Source organism: Dermacentor silvarum, chromosome 6 (assembly GCF_013339745.2).
Source record: "Dermacentor silvarum isolate Dsil-2018 chromosome 6, BIME_Dsil_1.4, whole genome shotgun sequence".
Classification (NCBI taxonomy): Eukaryota; Metazoa; Arthropoda; class Arachnida; order Ixodida; family Ixodidae; genus Dermacentor; species Dermacentor silvarum.
Window position 1 is genome coordinate 8,154,347 of NC_051159.1, and position 23,689 is coordinate 8,178,035.

The following is a 23,689-nucleotide window of genomic DNA, read 5'->3' on the forward strand; positions in this document are numbered from 1 at the left end:
GGACGCGACGGATCCTTCATTGCTATAGCGATGGCCATTTGCTCAGCCACCGTTGCCGAAACATTTCGAACTGAGGCAGAACATAGGAGTTTGCCAGTATGGTCGACAGAAACCACTGCGAAGCAATCGAAACGCTCGTACTGGGCTGCATCGACAAAGGCTGCGAGATCCCGACTATCTGCAACCGATTTTAATAAAGAACGGGCCCGAGCTATGCGGCGCCCTACATTATAAGGTTGCAGCAATTTTTTTAGTTCTACCATGTCACTAATTCCATCATGAAAGGTGCAGCAGTTGCTGGATTCGCTAACACAGCTACCAATACAAATAGAAGTACTGTGAACTGTTAAAGCCTACAACAGAACTAGAACCATAACAAAACTAAACTTTTCTGCTTGTGACAAAGCAACGAAAAAGAGAAGAATGTGGAACTGAGCCATCACGTGCTGTAGAAACGAAATCTGATTTATTGATAGTTGTTCAGCAGAAAAAAATCGGCCGAACTCATTTGGCGATGACTCGATGGTAGTGCGTTTAGCATTGAATTCAATATACCAACACAACGTATTGCCACGGTGGAAACGAGTTATGCATGAGGCGTGTACTCCAGCAGGACTCCTCTTTTGCGCTTATTTAAGAACACTCTGCACCATCTAGCGTCGCCAGCAAGAAGTCTGCTTGTGGCCTCCAAAATACTCAGCGTGCCGATGCATGCGAACGCCGAGAAACACGTCATGTGGCAACTGGGCTCCCCTCACACTTTCTTGTAGACCTGCTGCGCCCACTGTTGGCACTGTCGAGAAGACCGTGTGTGGCCTCTGCAACGAGAAATGTGGCCGCCAGTGCCTATGAACGCTGAGAATTGTTCCCTCGCTTGCCGCACACTCAGTGGCACGTACTCTGTGACACATGCTAGCAGAGGTTCATTGAAGAGCGGCACATACATACCCAGTGCATTCATGGTGCAGGTCGCTAAAACGATGGCGTGAAAGGCGTTTATTGAAAAGCGAAACATACCCAGTGCATTTGCGGTGCAGCCTGCTAATGCACCGGGTTGCTGTCCTTGAGGAACCCTTGTGACGTGGGTTTGATTCTAATCGGAGAAATTTAAGGGATCTTTTTCGTCACTGTAGAGCAGCACATTCCCACTGGCACATACCTAGTTACCCAAATTGGTGTAAAAGACATTCATTAAAAAGCGACACAGGCCTATTGGCAGAAATCCCCCATGCTCCAAGTCGGCATTAAAGAGTTTCTTCAAACAGTCCCATGTGACCCATGTTGGTGTGAAAGAGGTTTGTTGAAGAGCGGCACGTATATAAACATTGGCATATACTCAGTTACCCAAGTTGTTCTGATGGTTGGTTTCGAACCCTGTTACCTCGGCACAGCGGCTCGATGCACTACCCGTTCGACCACGGACTACCCAGCAACCTAGGTAGGCGGAAAAACGCTTAGATACAAACATACATAGATAGGTAGTTGGCCCCCAGGAAGTGCATGAAGTTCCCTAAGAATGCTAACGCATTAAAACTTATCAAAATGCCTTCTCTAAAGGCGGCGGGTGCAGCACCAGCCACTTGCACTTTGGCCTTTTCCGGCCTGACCGGCATAGAGCTGGCAGCGGAAGTGAATGGGTTAAGGGCGCTATATGCTTGCCAGTATTTTTCTTTCTAGGGCTAAGAACCTTTACTTTATTAAAAAAAAAATAATGTGTCAGGAATGTCATGGCAGTACTCTTTTAAACTAACGTGCAGGTATGTCGACCGCTTGGTGGAGACGCTCCAGCAGAAGCTGTACCTGGCTGACAAGAACTTGCAGTCGCGAGAAGCTGTCGCCACTCGACGTCAGGAGGCACTCGAAGAGCAACGGCAGCTGCAGCCCAAGCTGGACCTGATCTTGGCCAAGATCAGGCAGCTACAAAAGCAGGTTGGTGTGCATGACACATACCATGGGTGTTAATCTCTCAAGTGGTGAGAGCGAACATTTTGATTGACAGTGCAGCAGAGAGAGTCTTTTGAGAACACAGTACAGTACAACCTCAGTGATACAAATCTCGCGGGGTCGCGTGGAATATTCGTATCACCCAAAATTCGTTTCATCAAAACATACACAAAATCAAGAAAAAATGAATTTATTTTTAGCAGAAAAAATTCATAATAATGGAACACCGGTGATACGAGCACACTGCCGTGTTTTCCCGGCTGCTACGTCACGTTTTCGCGGTCCCAACCTAAATCCTACATTTGTTTCCATGTATTAAGTTCCCCTTGATATGTCGTCAATCTGTAATTTTCCTGCATCTTACGTTGCGTTGGAATGTGGTGGTCACATAAATTTAGCAGTGCAGCCAGCTTGTACGTTGCAACAAGTGACCAGTGCATTGCAACAAGTGACCGGCACGTTTCCGATACGGCACGGCCGCGCCAGCGCAGTATCACATGGCCGTATCTTGAAAGCGATCTGCGATGTGTGCAAAGTATGCGCCCGTGCGAATCTCATCTTCAAAACGATCTGCGATGTTGACAAAGTGCGCTGATAGTGCCGGATACCTTAGTATGCGCTGTGCTTTCGACATTTAGTTCGCGTTGAAGCGAGAGACAGACACTGCTGCTGTGCTTTCTTACTCTAGCGTTTTGACAGCGAACTCCCGCGGTCATTGAGCGAGATGGGTTTGTGTTTACCTGTGCACGCGTGACACCGTGCTTGTTAATTTAGTTAGTAAGCGAATGTTTACAAGTTTATACGGCCGATAAAACTTCTCTGGGGTTTTACATGCCAAAACCAGTTCTGATTATGAGGCACGCCGTAGTGGAGGGCTCTGGATTAATTTTGACCACCTGGGGTTCTTTAACGTGCACTACAACGCAAGCACACGGGCGTTTTTGCATTTTGCCTCCATCGAAATGCGGCCGTTGCGGCTGGGATTTGATCCTGCAATCTCGGGCTCAGCAGCGCAACGCCTTAGCTGACTGCTGATAAAACTACAGTGGAACCTCGATGATACGATCACGGCTAATACGAATTTCCGGATGATAAGAATTTTTCTGCGGTCCCGGCCGAGCCCCATTACTTTGCAACGTGCTAGAAAACGGTTGTTACGAATCGATTTTTGACCCGCGTCGGTTGATACGAATAAATGCCGCCCCACCGACGGCCGCGAAAGAGAACAGCGTGCAGTCACGCGCTTTCTCCCTTTCTCTTTTGGTGCGGAGGCGCGGACGCGATGCTGGACAGTGTGGAGGCCGCGAATCGGCGTGAAGAGTTCGAAGCGGTGGCGCTTTTGTTGCTTTTGTGCTTTTCTTCCTTTTCCGTGTGCCATCGGGCGGAGTGGCTGCCGTGCTTTGGGCCGCGTTCTTTTTTGCGCCATTTTGCCTAGTCGCAGCGAGCTATGTCTACCGAGATACGATCTCAGCTGATTCGCGCAGCCGTACGCCAAGGCGCAGGAGCCTCCGTTGGCACGTCTTCCGTCGGCTGCGTTATCGGTGCCGATGGCACAGGGCGATTGTGGGTTTCGCTGCTGGAGTCGCACGGTGCAAGATAGCGCGGCACGTAATCCACGGTGCAAGGTTGCGCTCGTTCAGTCGGGTGCTCCTCCGCTTCTCCCGCTAATCGCCGTATTTTTCTTTCCGTATGAGCGCTTCCGTATTCCGAAGGCGTGCTTCGTCCAAAGTTTATTCGCCAACGAGCGACGATCCATCACTAACCTGGGAGTTCTCAGTAATCTGAATTCTGTGTGTCAAGTGAAGACGCCGGCGTGGTTTACGAAGCAGACAACTGCGGTTGCCATCTTGCCCCTGCCACAGCAACAACCAATGGAGAGACGCCTTTCAGCACGGCAGCCAATCGGAGGCCTGCTTTTATCAGAGGGCCTGTGTGACTACCTATCGCAGACCCGCGCTTCTTTGGTGTTTGTGCGTTTGTTACAAGTTGGCGACGACGGACGAATTGAGAAGCGGAACGGCGAAACTTTGAGCTTTCGAACGATACCAAGATGGCGACGCTTGGTGGCGGGAAATACGAGATATGGCTCCGTGAACTGCGGTGATTTTGCGCGATTTAAAGCTGTTTTCTCGTCCTGCGCACTGACGAATTAAACTTTTTCGGACACTTTCAGTGCGTTTTCAGCCAAACCATTTTGATGCAGCGTAGATTAGGCGTTGCAGATACCCAAACGCATGGTTTTCAAAAATAGATTTTTCTCGCGAATTTCGCGATCTGATCCCCGCGTCCCCCCTTAATTTAGCTAGTTTTAATTGTGTTTCGATGATACGAATTTCGGCTAATACGAATATTTTTAGTGACCCCGTGAGATTCGTATCATCGAGATTCCACCGTACTATCCTTACTTGGTACAGCTAGCTGTCTACTAATTCCTTAGCTGACTGCTGATAAAACTACTATCCTTACTTTGTACAGCTAGCTGTCTACTAATTTGCTATCGCAATCGTTGCCTCGCCTTTTGGGTGAAACTGCGACTTCTACTATCGGTGTGCATTCTCTTCTTCCCAACATCGCCAACGATCGCCTTCTGGAAGGCGTAAAAGTGCGCGCGCGTGATCTCACGAAGGTTTTTGCACGCCACTGAATGCCTCAGCATGTCGAGTGCATGGAGCGTTTTGGCCGTCGGAGCTGCTGCCGCGGTCGACGTTGCTGCAGCGGTCCTCGTCTTCTTTCTCGCTGGTCAAAGCATCAGCTAGGCTGTGATGTGGTCCAGTCCGCTCGACGTATGCACCAATGAGAGATTGCGCTGCCGCGTGACGTTGCCAGTTGCTTGGCGACTATGAATCCTGCCCAGATCCCGCTGTCCCAGCTTGACTGTGCCGGTCGCTCCGCTGGCTCGGCGGCCGCTGCTGTTGCTCACGCGTTCGTATGATCCGCAGCACTTGTAACAGTCGATGGTTTTCATTTTAAGAGCAATGTATTTCGGCCGGGGAATGTTACGAATTCGTATCACTCCGAAATTCGTACCAGCTGTGAGCGCATCACCGGGGATTTACTGTACTAGCAACATATATAGATGCCAGTATATGTGTGATAATCGTTGTAAAATTAAGACTTGGTAGTTTACTGTTTAATTACATAAAGGCACATGTTGCAATTGCTGAATTGAAGCCAGCTCGAACTTGTGGCACGTAGTAGTCACGACAGGAAATCTTAGGCTAGTGCCACTTTTGAGATCTACAGTTGGAGTCAAAAGTTTACAGACCACGGGATTTGAGGAAAAAGACGCAGTTTCACTTGAAAGGCGAAGCATCGATTGCGATCACAAATTAGTAGACAGCCATATGAAGTAAGGATAGTAGTTTTATCAGCTGTATGAACTTGTAAACATTCGCCTAATAACTAAATTAACTAGCATGGTGTCTGCCTGCACAGGCAAACATGAACACATCACACTCGGTGACCGCGGACACTCGCTGTCAAAATGCTGGCATGAGGAAGTGCAGGGCGAAGTAGCGCATGCGCAGTGGGTCCAAAGCCCCCAGCAGCGCTTTGTTTCCATAGCACATACCTGATCGCCGCCATTGAGCATGTCTCGTGCAGCACCCCGCTTTCCTCCTCTCGCTCTCTTCGCTCCCGCTGCCCTCCATGTTTGCTCTTTCATCCTTCGCTGCGCTCGTCGCTCGGTTACGAGGGACGCCAACGCTGAGACTGACACTCAATGCAGGAACGGGCACCTACGAGCTGCACTCTAAAAGCAAGGTCATGCATGACCATCAGGCAATGAAATTAAGACTGAAGAGTTGTATAAATAAAAATTAAAGTGTGGCTGTGAACCACGTGGCATGCATTAATTTGATAGGTACTTCTAAATCACACCTGTATTCTGCAGTTACCTCTGCCATAAAGCAACTAATTGAAAGCTAATTAGCAACATCTTTATTAATTAGTTAATCAGTTATTATCACACATATACTGACATCAACTGACATGTTTCTCGAAGAGCCACGGCGCCTTAAAAGCACTTCAGTCTCTCAGTTGTATTTGTCGTGATAGTTTAGTAGCCCCTACTGCAAAGTGTAAGACGCCGCTTCATGCTACCTCGTTATCATCAATAATTATGGCCACTTTTGGGTCACTGAGTTTGGAGAAAGTAGCCCTTCTTGCACTGGTTTGAATTTTGCATTTCCACTTGCTTCTTTTAGATTTTATATTGTGAGTGGAGAATAATTGAAGGTTATAAGGGAAGAACCAAGACCTGAAGACGGAATTTTAGGAAAGCTTTCGTTAGCACTGTCAAAGCATAGTTCTGGCCACGCTACATTCAATGCAAGCCAGACCGTCCATATCCTTCATTGCCATAGTGTCTCAGCACCCTTTAAGAAACTAGCCCAGGTGGCGGTGCCAGAATTTTCTCTAGCGAGCAAATGTCACGTGACTGGGAGCATCGAGTATACATGAGTCTACCGGCTAAACCGCTGTCTTTTATTGATGCTGAAGTTTCACACCGAGGTGGAACTTTGTGGTGCATACAGTAGTTCCAATTTTGGGTGCATTATTTGCCTGTTTCGCTTGGAGCGATTTGGAAACACATCGGAAACACTGGTCGCGATGCCATACAGAAAACAAACGTACATTTTGCGTAAATGTATAAATGAAGGTTGCCCATCTCTCAGTGTAATGGCAAAACGAAGTGTATGCCATGTTTTCCTCTAACAATAACACATGCTACCATTCCAGTGCCATCACTTTTCTTTTTGCCTTGCATTGTTGACATGTACTTTGTCGTCGTCATGCAGTCCTTGCATCTTGGTTGCACAAAGCACAAATTGCAAAATAAGCTCTGGATGCCGCACTCCTCCACCCCTGGAACCTAAGGAATCGCAAGCTCATTTATGCAACTCTTAGAAGGCAGTTTGTTATGGCTTGCCTCAGAAGACAACGACGAAGGTGTGCAAAGTGAACATATCGTGAGGCTCAAAGGAGGGAAAAGTAGACAAAGGACAATGGCATTGCAGCCGCTGAATTGCACTTCTGTTTTTCTTTCTGAAATGCTGTCTGCATCATAGCACTGTAACAATATATACTAGGTCTGTCCCAAAGGTTCATGCAGTGAATCAGCAAAAAAAAGTGGGAGAGGGGGTAGCAGCACTGCTCTCTCCACTTGAAAGGACCTAGTTACATACAGTTAAACCTGCTTATAACGAACCTCCATATAAAGAATTTCTGGATATGACGAAGTTTTTCTATTCGCCGCCATTACTCCATAGAAGCACATGTATTTGAGACCTCTACATAATGAAGTTGCAGCGAGAGACCCCCTCCCCCCGAAATAACGAATTTTCCCCGCCTACAACCTACAGATTTCGCCCAAAATTTTGTCATTTTTGCACGAGCAGCAACCGGAAGCACCTTCTCTGCCACGATGGAATGTGAAGTGGTGGCGGCGTGCTTGGCGCGCTCAAATTCACGGCGTCTGCGAGGTGAGAACGAGTGCACGTGTGCGTGCGTGCGAGCGTGCGCGAGGCGGGTCTGCATCCCTCGACCCGGCGATCTTGCCGCCACGGGCGTGACCTTTCCCCCTCCCTTCATTCAAACCTGATCCCGCTGCTTGCTGTAGCTGGCCTAGCCCGCCAAGCCGGCACTCTCCTTTTCTAGTTGATGTTGCCTAAGGAAAAAAAAACATTTTTTTTTCAATGCGCTGGCAGCGCCACTCGTTGGTTACTGTGCAAGTCTCTGCACTTCACTTCACTAACCTGACACTAGGTGACACTATACGACGCTAGGACACCATCGTGTTGCTCGCTCTTTGTTTCCAACGCCTCGCGCTTGGGAGAAACGACACGCGTGCACGCATGCAGTAAGTGTGCTTAGGCTTTAGTCTACCAAATTAGTTAAACAGCAAATGTTTACAAGTTTATACGGCAGATAAAACTACTATCCCTACTTCGTATCGCTGTCTGCTAATCTGCTGTCGCAATCGATGCTTCGCCTTTCGGGCGAAACTGGGACTTTTTGTTCATCGCAACTTTAGTGTATTGGGAGTAAATCTTGAGCGATAGTTGTATTTCTGTATGAAAGCATGAGGTGCGCGGTACTGTAAAGGATTCTTCTCCCTCTCTTTTGGTCACGGAAAACGGGTCTGCATTACAAACGAGGGCGCGTTAGAATCGAGTAAATACGGTAAGCGTTTCTTTTCGAATTTTCGTGCCGAACCTGCATATAACAAAATCCTCTTTATAACGAAGTTTTTTGGGAATATGTCACTTTCAGTGCTCCCACTCCTGCGCCAAATGCGCCAGATTGCGCCATACGAGATTTTCTGCGCCATTCTGATAAAAATACTCGATTTTGCGCCGAAGTGCGCCAAAATTAGTGCTTGCGCATTACGTGTGTGGCCGCAGTGGCCCGCAGACGTGCATAGTGCGCATGACTAAAGCAGCTTCATAATTCGAACGATGACCGCGATAATTCGAGCTCGATGGGGACTGCCTAAATGTCCAAATTGGGAGTCGGAAATATTCAAATTCGTCAGAAAATAGCTGAATATATTCCGCCAGTGGCTAAAAAAGCCATTATTCTCGGTTGACCACTTTTGGGGATACGTTCACTTTCGTGGGATTTCGCGTCACTAGCGTCGGCATACTTGGTAGTGTGCCAGGAACGCTATCATCAGTCGTTGTGTCCAGTGCTAGTCGCGCGAAATGTCGCGAAAGTGATAGCATCCTGGAAAGGGGTCGTCCAAAAATAAAGCCGAAGTTTGTCAACGCGGTCGTGCGCGCGCGTATGCTTGCCTACGATCTTGTCAGTCCATATCTATACCACTGTTATGCTGTTGCCACAAAAATACGAAAGTACAATTCATGCATGCACTGAATCTTCAACCTTTGGCAACAGGACCGCGATTTTGTAGCGATGCCTTTTCCGCTGCCACTCCTTGTGCTTCGTCAGTGGTATAAGAGTGGCGCTCCGCCTGCATTAAATGGTATCAGCCGGCAGATAACGGTGGATGATAAGGGCGGCATATTGAATTGAGAGGAATGCATCGCTACAAAATCGCCGCGCAGGAGTCGACCGCGCTATCATAGCCGAATAACGGCGGATTTCTTTTTTTTTTTTTGAAACAGTCACTGTCCTCGCCGGCAGAGACATTGAGGGTGTAGTCGGCGCCACTTAAACAACTCAAGTCGTCGCGACCGTGTCGCTAGTTAACACGCCAATGAATAAACGCTGGACGCGCGGAGCCAACCCGAATGCACTCCCAAATGGCTTGCCAGAGTTCCGCTTGCCCAACGGTTTGGGCGCGGCCGGTGCTGGATTAACTAGGCTTCGCAGGTTTCGGTTTCCAGCAGGTGTCGGCAACATGGCTGACCACCATGCTGCGGCGATGCCAGCGATGTATCAACGCCAAAATATTGCTATTTCCACTCAACTCGGCGGTCAAATTAAAATGCAGTCGTGCAGGTGGAGTCCGAATTGTATAGAATGGCGTACCTTAAGGTGTCCGAAATTTCAGTCGTACTTATACTTCAAATTTATGGGCCAGTGATGGTGCCTCAAGGTAGTCCGACTAATCGAGCTTGTTTGAATTGCTGGTGTCGAAATATTCGGTGGATGCCAGTTGTGAATCGGCCAGTTGCTGAACAGAAGCTTCAGCATTACGAGGAAAAACAGACCGTTGAAAAGTACCTGGTGTCGTCTGAAGCAATGACTGAGCATTACGAGGGGCTCATCAAGGCTTGCCTGGCTCAGAAAAGCATTGATGACATTGAATCTGGCCAGGTGTTTCTGACTGATGCTAGAGCCTTGCTGAAAACATAACAAAGTGTCAGCTGTCAATGAAAAAATCATACAATGTAAAAGGCAACATCTGAGCAGCTTCACTCAACTTGAAATAAACTAATTATAGCACACTGTGTGAACAGGTTTGTTGCTTTCATTTAAATTAAAGGGAAACTCATGTATTTAGAGGCAGAGCAACATTGTTTTACAGCAAGCAAATACTTTCTGGAATAATGCTTGTCAATTTTAAGTGTTTGAAATCGCTTAGGACGTGTCCAGCAGCTGGCATTTATTAGCACCAAAGTGCTCCAAAATCTGACACTGGATGCTCCAAACTGCTCCAAAATTAATATTTTGCTGCTCCGAAAATCACTCCAATTCTCAGTTCGTCAGTGGCACCACTGCAACTTCATTATAACCAGGTTTAACTGAATATTGAAAATCGAGAAGGCACAATGCCTTTGCAACTGCAGTTGAACGCGATTGGCTGAAATGCCACTGGCAGTGCTCAACGCCTTTTGCAACCGCTGTGAGATTACGCCACGCCGCCTAATGCTTTTTACGCTGACCTAACCTAACGTAACCCTAACCTAACCTATCATGGGTGACACACAAAGGCAATAATCCTCACGGCGTGACATCAGAGCATTGCCGGCAACGTTTCAGCCAATCGCGTTCAACCACGGTTCCTAAGGTGCTGTGCCTTCTAGATTTTCAATATACGCAACCTGGTTGACTGCTATATAGTATGAGCTGGACTGCTGTATGATAAGGCAGGGTTCTTGACAAATGGGCTGCACTTCCTGTGCTACCCATTTTTTGTCTTTGTCGAAATGGAGATTGACGAGTACGTGGTGCAAAGGATCGATATCAAATTTCTTATGAAATTCAACAGGAATGGTGCTAGAAACAAATCGAATGTTGCACAAGGCCTGCGGAAAGAGTGCCCTAAAGGAAGTAACCGTGTTCCAAGTGAGTCCAGCATTTTCGGAAAGGCCATGGAAAACTCCAAGGACGATGCTAGATCAGGACATCTCTCCAACTCGTGCAAAAATGAAATGTATGTGTTATCTTGCGCCAGTGACAGCCGAATACTGTTAGAATGGTGTTAGAAGCACTTGGCTTAAGAAAGTAATCTGTTCACTGGATTTTCACTGAAAATTTGAAAACTATAAAGGATTTGTGCCATGTTGGTGCCAAAACTGCTGACTTCTGAGCAAAAGTTGTGATGAAAAGAATGTTGCATTGATTGGAAAACTTCAGACGACGGTGATGAATTCTTACAAGGGGTTGTCACTGGGAAAGAAACGTGGATTTACAAATATGACATTGAGCTGAAGTCACAGAGCAAGGAGTGGAAAAAGAAAAATGAGCCAAGGCCAAACAAAAGGATGAAGGACAAAGCAAAATTCTGTCATGTTAATTGTGTTTTTAAGAGAAGATTTATAGGCTCACAAGTTTCGGTGGTGGTGGCGGCGTCACGCTGAAAAGTGGGTCGATCCTGGCGATAGTGCAGAAAGGGTCCAAGCTCATTGGCACATACCAGGGACGAAAAAGAAAGAGAGAGAGAGAAAAAGAAAGAGAGAGAGAGAAAGAAAGATAGAAAATCACCACGAAGGTCAGAGAGAGAAAGAGAAAGAAAGATAGAAAGAGAGAGGGAGAGAAAGAAAGTAGAGAGAGGAAGAAAGAAAGAGAGAAAAAAAGAAAATGACCACGAAGGTCAGAGAAACGAAGAAAGAGAGAGAAAGAAAGATAGAGAGAGAAAGAATGAAAAAATCCTTGCGAAGGTCAGAGAAACAGAGATAGAGAGAAAGACAGAGAAAGAGAGAAAGAAAGAAAATCACCACGAAGGTCAGATACGCACACGACAAGCTTTGCTTACCCCCATTTAGTTGACAGGGGAAGGGCTGGTGACTTTTTTTGACTGCCATGAAACTGTGTACCGTGAATTTGTACCTGAAGGTCAAACTACCAATGTAGCTTTCTGCATGGAGGTACTGAAGCGATTGAGAGATCTTGTGCACTGTGTGCAAACATATATGTTGAAAGTGGGGCACGCTGGTTTCCGCTCACTGATAATGCCCCTGCGGACTCTGCATTGGTATTGCACGTAATTTTCGGCATGCAATTCCATAACTGTGCTCGAACACCCTCTCTACTTGCAGAATTTAGCCTCCTATGATTATTTGTTCGCGAAATGCAATCTGGTGCACATGGCACAGCATTTTTGGGATGCGACGGCAATTCAAACGGAAGTGACATTACTGCTGAAGCGCTTAACATAAGAGAACTTCTAAGGGAATGTCCAGCAATGAAAAAAGAGGTGGAATCAGGGTATTTTGTCTAATGGGGAGTGTGTTGAAGTTTACCAAATTTATGCACCTGAAAGCTGGCGAATTTAAAAGTGTACTGCACGAACTTTTGGGACAAACTGCACCAGGCACGGAGTGCACACTACTAAAGTGTCTCCTGCCAGTGTAGTAGAAAGTGTGGGGATTGTGATAAGGTTCTTGGAGGACGATGGGATTGGGCCAGTTAACTTCAACAGAAGATGCTGTTGTTGGTATATGCATCTTAATTTTATTTTTATTTAATAATCCCATGTCACTCTGATGACATGCACGCCGTTCGCGTAACCTGGAAGAACCGGTTGAGCAGCGCTAAAGAAAGGAAAGGCATGCAAGATAGATGACAATTATTGTTGTGGGATGAAGATATGCTCCAAGAAATTGCTTTTAGAATGTAACAAGGAGTTGTGCCTGGCAGAACATGAACTCCTAGACAACCACTGCAGCTGCATTAGAGCTTCCGTTCAAAGTGAATGATTTTAATTGCAGATTTATAGAGGTACTCTCAGTTTCAATTTTCTATGCAACAACCAACTCATCTTTCGGAAGGAAAAAAAAAAGAAAATGTTGAGAAGGTTCTGTTAGGATAATCTCTCAATCTTTGTTAATTCAGTGTCTACCTTTAGAGCTTTTTTAGGCTGTTCATCCTAAAAATATGTTTCTTGTTTATCAAGGCAAGTTGTATCAGATGATTTGCTTTGTTTACTTTTATCTTCTAGGTGCAAGATGACATCTCAAAGAGGTACAAGGGCCGGCCTGTCAACATAATGGGAGGAATCAACGTCATGTGATGACCTCTGTTCTAGTGGCACCTAGTGTACTTGCCAGAAGGCTGTCGACCACTGCAAGTGAATGGCCACCCATCCCTGATGGCTTGCTTGGTCACAACCACTTGACCTCCCCCCAGCATGTCGGGCTTCCTGTTGGCTCTTGTGAGCTTGAGGCATGTGTGAAGGGCTTCCTTCAGGACAGATAGTAAATAACAAAAACGTATGCCCAACACAGCCTAAAAAAAAAAAAAAAACTGTACACCCTTTAAAGCATACATGAACATTACTCCTTTTAGGAGTAATGCTTGCCCCAAAGGGTGTATATCCAAAGTGAGCACTACATGCCAAAGGGTGTAATATGCCCACATCGATACTTGTCATTAGTGAAGCGTGCATTTCCTATATTTAAAAATAAAGCCTGATCATCTAACAGCAGTGCTTAAAGGGAGAGATGAACATACAAGCGAGATATACAGTCTATGTCTCCTCTATGTTTGTCCCTTGCTTTACGCAGTGTTACTGGATGATCATGAATAACCAACTACCCTGAACTTCCATTCTATTTAAGACCTTGTCAGGAAAACCAAGGGACGCTGAGGTACCATTGTGTTCCGGACAAGAAACACACATAAGTTTGATGGTGAGTATTACTGTGGCAAAATTACTCTTTAAAGGGTGTACAGTTTTTATGCGCGCATTTTGTAAGAGGAGATGGGTGTCGGGAGATCACGGAAATCATACAGCTTCTCCCATGGCAGCAGCTGCCACTTTTAAGTGGAATTTGCATGGAACGAATTTCCAACACATTTCCAGCATATTCCTAACACATTTCCACAGTATTTTAAGCATGCTGTCACTTGGTGCCAGTGGGCTGTCTCACACTGAGTGACATCCATGTTGTTACTGTGGTCAAAATGTGTGCCATTACATAAAATGATTAACCAGTGATGATACAAAAGATATTTTGCCTGAGATTACAGCATGGTCATCATGCAGCATGAAATGGGCCTGCCAGCATCGTGTGACACAATGCCAAAAATTATTGCAAGCGTACGCATCATGTGGTTGCCTCTTCAGTGCATGGTGATTATTCCTGTCGACATGTGTACATGCCAATTACCTCTACAAATTTTTACATGTGCATCCCTCCCCCCCCCCTAATATTATGTTGCAGTTAGGTATATCAATCTATTGACTCCACTGTTGTGTTTAGTGGTTCAGGGCGCATCAAATTTTATTTTCAAAGAGTGACTGGAATACAGAAGTCGATGTGCAATTACCTATGCAAAGTACTGCTGGAAATGTGGGCAATCATATTAGAGTCGGTATGTGCGTAAATGTTTTGTGTAATTTGTTGTGACATGTCACTGTTGACATGTCCAAGTGAGTGTATGTGTGAGCGTATCTTTCACTGTTACCTGTGCTGATATGAACTATTGCTATACTCCGTGCCATTACAAGCATGTTTGGGACACCTGAAAAATTCGTTACTATTCGGAATCATAGAGCAAGCTTATCCCTTGAAGAATGACTGAAATTGTATTAGCAAATGTGTTTATTGCCACGTGATCAACTCAAGGAAAATCTGAGATTTGGACTTGGCCTGCAGTGGAACGCTGAATTTTTTCAGAGGGATCACAGGATTTTGTTGTTTCACATTGGAGCTTGAGACTTTGAATGTGATTGAAATAAACCTGCAAAGGAATTTCACTTTGATTACATGTCTGAAATAAATGATTTATGCATGCATGCTTTATTTGGTAGTTTTTGTACCGTTTGCTGCAAAGTTGTATGTTTATTATTATTTATTAAATTATAAGGTCTTACGTGCCAAAACCACCATCTGAATATGAGGCACACCGTAGTGGGGGACTCTGGATTAATTTGGACCACCTGGGGTTCTTTAACTTGCACCTAAATCTAAGTACACGGGTGTTTTCTGCATTTCGCCCCCAGCAAAATGCGGCTGCCATGGCCTGGATTTGATCGCGCGACCTCGTGCTTAGCAGCCCAACACCATAACCACTAAGCAACCACAGCGGGTAAAATTGTATGTTTCTGATAGGATTTGCTTGGTGTGTGTATGCGCATCATGGAACACTTGTGAACTTGTCAGTGAGAGCATATAACATCGGGATTAGTAAGAGGAGAACCATTAGCTTCTATATAGGCCCTATTATAAATATTTTAGTGATTGCATCAGCTAGTAGGTACATTTCATAATAAATGAAATCAGGTTTGCATTGCATTGGGTGACAATTTTTTATAAAAATATTGAGTGATAACTTTTACACCTTTCTTGGTGTGGTTAGATGCTTTATTCTCACCAAGAATGGTCAGCAAAAATGAATCTACACCGTAGATGGAGTGCACACCTGACATAAAACGTTGCCAATCTTAAGTGTTTCTGGGAAATGGTTGCAGATATTGTTGCCTTAGAACTAGGGGTGTGTGAATAATCGAATATCACCCGGTGGAATAGTGAATGTTATAAGAATTTGATTCGCGAATCAAATATCTACTATTCGATTTTTTAAATATTCGGTGGGGAGACCCGCGCAGTGCCACATGTTGCGTGTGCCGTGGCGCACCTCGTACTCGATGCCACCTAAGCAAGCGTTTAACTTTATTTTCAGCTATAAAAACATCACAGTTTTGCCCGAAAGGCAGAGCATCGATTGCCATAGCAAGGATAGTAGTTTTGTCGGCAGTATAAACTTTGAAACATTCGCTTACTAACTGAATTAACAAGCATAGTGTCAGCGCGCACAGGCAAACAAACACATCACACTCGATGACCACGGACACTCGCTGTCAAAACGCTGGCGTGAGCAAACGTGGCAGCAGCAGCGACGAACTTGACTTTCGTGCTGTCTATCGCTTCAACACAAACTGAGCGGCGAGAACACAGCACGCATGAAGGTATGAGTCGTCTGCAGATCGCTTTCAAGACAGGGCGTGCGTGGCCACGCAAAGTAGGCAGTTGGTGCCGGAGTAGAACGCCGCTCCCTCCTCTCATCTGCACTGCCTCCCTGCTTTCCTCCCATGGCCCAAAAAAAAAGAACCAAAACGCTCGCCTTGGTGCATAGCGTTCGCTACCGGGAAGCGTGAGAAGCAGTCAGGGATATTTGAATGCTATCGCGTTCCACTCAAAGGCAAACCTGAAGTGTCCTCAAAGTTTTTTACTCTCTTCAGTGTCGAGAAACTACGTTCAGCAGCAGCTGTCACCACTGCCAGTGTTGCCAATATTTCTAAGAGAGTGCCAAAGGTCGGGAGTTGGCTCTGTCACATTTGACTTTAGTGCCTGTTGCAGAGCATGGCAGCTCTGGTGTGCCATTTCGCTTTCCAGATCTCCAGTTCCCCTTTAAGCGTTGGGACATGTGCTGTTCATATAGGAACTGCTTCCATCGCCCCCCTCCCTCCCCTGAATATGTGACTGGAAGCGGTATTCTCGATTACCTTCGGAGATGCTTTGGCGAAATTTCACGTGACTGTAGTGCCAAATGCATACAGCGTCTACGAGTGACAGCGTTCCTGTACTCGTTGACGCCGACGAGAGAAAGTGACTGCAGAGGGGAAGAAGCGATATTTTATGCAGCCCCTTAGGAAGCACAACTTAGCGCCTTGGGGAAAGGGAGTAGGTCATAAAGAGGAAAGAGAAGAGGCTGTCGCGGTCTCAGCACCCATGCCTGATAGAGGTGGCACATGCGGTCCGAGTGGTCATTATTGTTTTCGTGGCTGGTGATATGCCATGGTGACGGGCGATCAAGAGGTCCGGGGTGACGTCCAAGTGATGAGAAAGTGTATTTATTTACAAATTTAGATTTTGAGAGTTTATATGTACGAGCACACCTTCACAAAATTGAAGGTCCAGTTCTTAAGCACTTCTTTTCCCCCTTTCTCTCGTTGGGGAAATTCAATGTCTGTCTTCTCAGCCAATCGGAACGGTCTCACATTCGGCGAAGTCCCACCCCTGGTGATGCACCACACCACCAGTCTCTCCGCCTCTGGTGTCCAAGCTTCGACCCGCCCTCTATGCAATGCAAATGCAATTTCATGGGAAGCTTGGGTCGCTGTTTCAATGAAGTCATCAGTGTAGGATTTTTGCAGCAATTAGTTGGTGGTACAATGCCGATGATCTCTTTGCAGTTTGGGGTCCTTCATAGAACCCAGCTTGTTCATCAGCTCAGACAAACACGCGACACAGAATCACTTGTCAGTCATCTTGACGTGACGCAGGTTTCATCACCAGCTCTTTGGCGTTAAAACGACGATGCAGCGTGAATGGCCTATCATAGCTCCACGCTCGCCAGTATGCACACTTCGTCTGGAAGGCTCGACAGGTTCAACGGCATTCATAGGTGCAGGATGCCCGGTGAAGCATGCTTTGTCGAGAAGGCCGCCGGGCATAACAGTGCTAAATGCCAATCATAACAACACATAGCTCAGACACCAGCCCTGTGTCCTACAGGAAACCTAAGGAGGTGATCAAAGGCGGGGCTTTGGTGCAGGCTGGGGAACAGAAGCTCCGATGCCGAGACTGGAGGGAGGTATCGAAGCAATCTGCAGAGAGAAACCCTCTCCTTGGATTAGGCGGGGCAGAAGCAGAGCATGTGTTCAATCGTCTCTGCCGACGCGTCCTAACTTCATCGCCCCATTTATAGTTTTCTGCCGTCCTCGACTGCGCTTCCCTTCTCTTGGTATCCATTCTGTAAATCTAATGGTCCGCCGGTTATCCATCCTACGCATTACATGGCCTGCCTAGCTACATTTTTTCCTCTTAGTGTCAACTAGAATATCGGCTATCTCCATTTGCTCTCTGATTAGTGATGCAGTACTATCCATAGCATGCTATCGATACTATCGATAGTTGAGTCACTATCGAACTATCGATGGGAAAAAAACTATCGATAGTGCTATCGATAATAATTTCGATTGTACTATCGATTGTATTTGCAATAGTACTCTCGATAGTATACGATCAACCGTGTGAACTCATTGCAGCATTAGTAGCTTGGTTCCCTGAGTGTGTGGTATATGGTGGTGGTGGTAACTATGACAGGACTCTTCGTTATCGCAGTCTACCTGTAACCGAGCTCTGCAGATGTACCCTACGTAGAGTTGCTGAATGAAGTGAAATGTCCCAGTTGAACCATCTAGACAGCAGGTGGTTCCAAACGAAGCTGCGACAGGAAGCCGAATTCTGCGGTTCCTTGAGAGACAGCAACAGGAGCCTTCTTATCGATAGTTTATCGATAGTAATTGGTTACTATTGATAGATTATCGATAGTAACTGCTTACTATCGATAGTTTATCGATAGTAATACTATCGATAGGCTTTTTACACTATCGATAGTTAAAAAAAATATTGATGCTATCGATAGTCAATTTACCGATAGTTTTGCATCACTATCTCTGATCCACACAGCCATCTTTCTGTCTCTTAATGTCCGGCGCTATAGCAACTCAGTAACCTCGTGAAAGTGAAAGCATCCCCATAAGTGATCATCTGAAAATACCACCCTAGGCCACAGGAAGAGGAAGCTAACATTGGTCCGTGTCAACTTGCTCAGCTTGCGGTGGCTCCTCGACGATTGCAGCGGCGGGCCACAGTGTGCTAAAAATTGCCGCCAATACAGGTCCTCGGCAAATAGTTGGAAGAGCGACTTCGTCTGCGTGCCGAAAAGTCTCGGTGACGTTATGCTGCTAAGAGGCGTGGGGAATGGCATCAACGGCTGGACCAGATGAAGGAGCAAAGCGGGACGTCAGAAATTATCTTAGACAAAGCTGCTGCTAACAAGTGCACCTAGAAGCACTTCATTGATCACTCTCTCAGTGTGGTGTGTGAAGTGCGCGATCGGCTGCGGTTCCCGTCGGACATAATTCTTCATGTCTTCTCGGACAGTAACTACATGATAATTAAACGGTAAATAAATTTACGTAATTTATTGATCCACTGACACCAGCTATTTGCTTACATCATCATTCTCTATAGTTGGTGTCTTAGCCGACAACATTGCAACTCGAAAAGTATATGGCGCCTCTCGTGTACAAAATCGAAAATGGGGGGAGGGTAAGGGGGGAGGGGAGGCAGGGAGGGTTATCGCCCTGGAGCTGCTCAGACAATTACAAGGAGGGCTATGGATTTATTTCAACCACATGGGGTTCTTAACGTGCACCTTACATAAGTACGCGAGAGCTTGTTTTAACTGCGAAGCTCTTTAAGCCAGCCGTAGTTTGTGGTTCGTATCAAGAAACTATCAGCATCAGCAATAGAGAAAGAAATAAGAGAAAATACACTTAAAAAATGCACACAATAAAAAAAATCCAATCCGCGGCGGGATTCGAACCCGCGTACCCACGATCCCTACGCGAGCGTCGTAACCACTAGGCTATACAGCTTTTTTTTTTTTTGTGAGCATGGTATTTATTACAATAAATGAAATGTTGTTGCTTGTTCCTCTAATAATAGGCTATACAGCTACGCTTGCCGTACTTTATTTATGCGAACCATACGATTTCGTTCGAGCGTCGTCGTCCACAGCTGGCGCGTTGGGTGTTCGCACGCGCTCGAGCCAATGCTCTGCGAAGAGGTTTTGCGCGCTATGCTCGGGAGAGAGATAAAGAAAATGAGAGCGAGAGAGAGAGACGCATTCACGGAGCGGGCCTACTGGAACGCGTTTTCGGTATTGGAACGCGGTATCGGTGTTGCAATGCAACACGCAGTGATGGCCTAAGTCCGAGAGAGAGAGAGACGCATTCACGGAGCGGGTCTGCTGGAACGCGTTGTCGGAATTGCAACGCGGTGTCGGCATTTCGGCCAGCTTCGCTGTGTCTTGAGCTTTACGCGGCCTAATGCAAGCTTTTTTATTTTTTTTAAATTTCGCCTCCAAGAATGCGGGCACCTTTGCCGCGAATCGAACCCGCTACCTCGTTCTCAACAGCAGAACACCGCAGCCACTCGGCCACCCCGGCCGATTGGACAAAAGGTGAGAGTAGAAATCAGTGCACCTCGCGGTTAGAGGTGAAATTCGGCGGCGTTTTTAAAAGAATTGCTAGTTTATTTTCGACCTTTCAAAAAACACACTGCCGTACGCACAAGTTCCGCTTTTCTCCTTTATGTTGCGCAAAAGGGTTGTATACGAGTGCCCTGTGTCTGTCGGAGTACTTCCGCAAAATCAAGATATCTTACCAAGTGCCGTATTTATTCGAATATAGGTCGCCATTCCTTCCAGAAAATGTTAACCACAATAAGCTCTTATCGACTTGTATTCGTGACTGAAAAATCTCTAGCTATATTAGTGAACAAAGCTATTCGTGACTCTAATTAAATGCTAGCCCCCTATCGGCCGCGTCCAGAACCAGCCGATCTAGGTTCAGCCTCAGGTTCTCACATTACAGCGTGCGCTGCAAAATTACCTTGTAGTTCTCAAATCGGCGTGATGCCGGGGCGCACAAGCCCGAAAAAAAAAATAACGCATGTCGAAAGAATTTTGCCGTGTGCTATTATAGCGTGTCATGGCGGTGGAAAGACAGCAATGTATGATTTCATTGTTTCCCTAAAGAGTTAAGCAGACGACGATCATTGGAAATCGACATGGATAAGAATCGTTCGCACTGAGAAAAGGCGACCGATACTAGGCTGTTTTACTCGAAACACTTCACTCTGCACGACTTCTTTATATATTTTAAATATGTTGCTGGCGTTTCGAATCGCGTTATAATAAGGGCCAATAATAAATGAGTGGTGTACCCTAAGCTTCATTTGGTTCTGTTAGTTTAGTTTTCTACACCTGCATTACTGTTACTTGTGCTTTAAGCAGCAGGAATATTCTCACTAATGTACTTTTGTCCGCAGGCACCTGTAGCAGGAACGATAACTATAGCCAGGAAGGTCTGAAGTTAATCTTGACACATGGTGATGCTGCGAGACGACATATCGTTTTGATAGCATGCTTTAGCTTAGTTGTGTAAACAGAAGATGCTTTTTGTCCATTCAGCGCGGTGATTTGTCAGTTTATTCGGTCGCAAAAAAGTTAGAAGCCACAGAAAACAGCGCTCGTTCCAGATTTGGAGCATTCGACCGGGCCACAATGCCGCTAGCTTGATTTCTGACTGTGTGCATACAGCTGAATTCCATTACAACTCGTTCGATTCGTTTTCAGGCCATGCATTTAAACTAATACAATTGACATCGCTGAAAAGAAAACCGTCGCTAAATAAAATTTTGAAAGCCTGTTAGAAGAAACACAGCTTGTTCCGCCGATTGGTTGTTATTTACGTTGGGCTGCCGAGGACGCCTGCGAAGCATTCGGCGAGGAAGACATCTCCGGAATCTCCGTGAGGATGGAGCTTGTGGCATCGGCTAGCGAGATTTAGTAGCCGAGCTTACGACGAATATATAAGGGCCATGTTCAAAGTTTTTCGTTTTTCTAAAAAGACAAAAAAAAATTATGGGGTTTTACGTGCCAAAAACCAGTTCTGATTATGAGGCACGCCGTAGTGGGGGACTCCGGAAATTTGGACCACCTGGGGTTCCTTAACGTGCACCTAAATCAAAGTACACGGGTGTTTTCGCATTTCGCCCCCTTCGGAATGCAGCCGCCGTGGCCGGGATCCGATCCCGCGACCTCGTGCTCAGCAGCCCGACACCATAGCCACTGAGCAACCACGGCGGGTTTCTGAAAAGACGTCGGTTGACCTATATTCGAATTATAACTTTTTATTTCTCGGCGAGTTCAGTATAATGGGGTCGACCTGTATTCGTGTTTGACAACATTGGCATTCCTGCAGTACGTAGATCATATATATACCGCACATTCGCCCTAAGTTATCATGGTTATATTGTTGAAGAACCCATCTTGCGCGACAGTTTTCAGAAAAGTTCAAACTGAGGATTCTACTGAGGTACAAATAGCTGCGAGCATCGTGATATTAGGCGCTGCGCTACTCTATACCCGCTTAACCTTCTGGGCTCTTGGCTCGTCTTTCATTCCAATGAGTACATACAGCAGCGCAGTGCACCATATATATTAATAACAAACTACAAAAAGGAAGAAATAGAGGGGGATAAATGCTCGTTAGAAATTCTATTTCGAATGGAGTAATAAATGTTAAGCATTCAGTCTTGAACACTGCGCAAGCCTAGATGCGCGGAATGAACGTCCGCAGTCTACGTCTCACAGGACGGCCGTCAAAACAATTTTACTTGCACTGCATGCTCGTCGGGAAGCAGAGAATGCATTGCGCGGCACGCTGCCGGCGTCGCCACCCGTTACGTAAGGGCGCTGTTGATATAACGCGCACGAACGACACTGCCGAACAATGTGAGTTTCAGATGCCGTACACGCGCTGCGTGTTCTGGCGCACCGCCTCCAGGACCTCGTCGAGGGTGATTCTTCGGAGGTTGGCCAGCTGCGCGGCCACGTGGATGACCATCCCGGGGTGGGCGACCGCGCCCCTCCTTTGCTCGTCCTTGGGCAGGAAGAAGGGCGCGTCCGTCTCCAGGAGCAGCCGGTCCAGCGGGATGTGGCGCGCGGCGTCGGCCAGCTCGCCGGAGTACCCCAGCTTGGGCGTCAGTCCCAGGCAGAGGTGGGGAAACGGGTCGAGCCACTGGCGCGCCTCGCTCCAGCTGCCCCTGAAGCAGTGCACGTGGATCATGTAGTTCGCGGGCACCATCTCGCGCAGGATGCGCACGGTGTCCGCCGTGGCGTTGCGCGAGTGGATGACCAGGGGCAGCCCGCGGCTGGTGGCCAGCTGCAGCTGCGTGCGGAACACCTGCTGCTGCTCGTCCCGGTTCTTGTCCGAATAGTCGAGGCCGATCTCGCCGAACGCCACCACGCTCGGGTGCTGGAGCGCGTGCAGCAGTTGCTGCTCGATCTGGTCGTTGTACTCGGCGGCCATCTTGGGATGGACTCCGAACGCGCCCCACACCTTGTCCTCGGAGAGCAGCGCGTCCCACATGTACTCCAGCTTGAAGGTGACCGGGTTGCAGAAGTTGGCCACGCAACCCTCGTAGCAGTACGGGAAGGTGTGCCGGTTGTCGTGCCGGTAGTCGGCATAGCTGCCGAAGTGGTTCGCCTTGCTGAACAGGTAGTCCAAGTGGCAGTGCGAGTCGATCAGGCCCGTCCTCGAAGTCACCGTGTAGGGCCACTTCTTGCTCTGCTGGGACGGCGATGCCATCGTGATGTGAGATGAGCCTAGGGCGACGCACGGCAGCCGCTGCGAGCGCTTGGGGGAGAGGCGAGATCGACCTTCTTCTTGTTGGAACGTCCCTTAGCCCTGACTTTTCTGATGATGATGATGCCTTATTTAATGGCACAAACCCACTGAGGGGCATATACCATCAACCGGATAGTAATATGATAAAAAAACACGGCAAAATAAATGAACAATTGAAGATGAGAAAGGTAGTCAGCCTTGATGTGATATAGCGGTTTCGGTTTGAAACCCATGTAATCCGCTCCCAGGGGGCGCTGTTGCATCTCGGCACCTAGAGTCACTGGAAAAACAGAGTACCGCAAAGGTACGCGGCATGCCTGCAACATTGGGTGGCGGCGGCCATATTCCTTCCAGACCGCCGACGCGCTGTAGCGGTGCCTGCGTGCATTGAGTAGCGTTGACTTAACTGACGGATTTCCTCCCTAGATTTCGAGTCCTGTTTCGCGAAACTGGATTATTTTTGTGTTTTTCTTCAAGTGGATGTCACAAGTGACACCGAGATATCGACGGAAATGAACGTACTGCGCGGCAAGCGACGGAACGTATAAAATGTGCGGCGATGGTTCCGATGCCCGCGAACCACTGCTCTACGTGTCGCTTTTGGACTTCGTCTTGCGTCAAGTG

General features: G+C 47.0%; 2 protein-coding genes across 2 annotated transcripts in view; one reads left to right on the plus strand and one right to left on the minus strand.

Moving 5' to 3' along the window:
• Positions 1 to 14,560, plus strand: part of LOC119455278 (CDK5 regulatory subunit-associated protein 3) — a 36,606-nt gene extending 22,046 nt beyond the window's left edge. Inside the window, exons 13-14 of the mRNA XM_037716681.2 lie at positions 1,758 to 1,929; positions 12,794 to 14,560. Of these exons, the coding sequence (XP_037572609.1) occupies positions 1,758 to 1,929; positions 12,794 to 12,865 (244 nt within the window). The 3' untranslated portion in view covers positions 12,866 to 14,560. The remainder of the gene's footprint in view (positions 1 to 1,757; positions 1,930 to 12,793) is intronic.
• LOC119456414 (putative deoxyribonuclease TATDN2) overlaps positions 1 to 23,135 on the minus strand; it is a 362,817-nt gene extending 339,682 nt beyond the window's left edge. Inside the window, exon 1 of the mRNA XM_037718147.2 lies at positions 22,151 to 23,135. Within this exon, the coding sequence (XP_037574075.1) occupies positions 22,178 to 23,026 (849 nt within the window). The 5' untranslated portion in view covers positions 23,027 to 23,135 and the 3' untranslated portion in view covers positions 22,151 to 22,177. The remainder of the gene's footprint in view (positions 1 to 22,150) is intronic.
• Between the last annotated feature and the right edge of the window lie 554 nt (positions 23,136 to 23,689).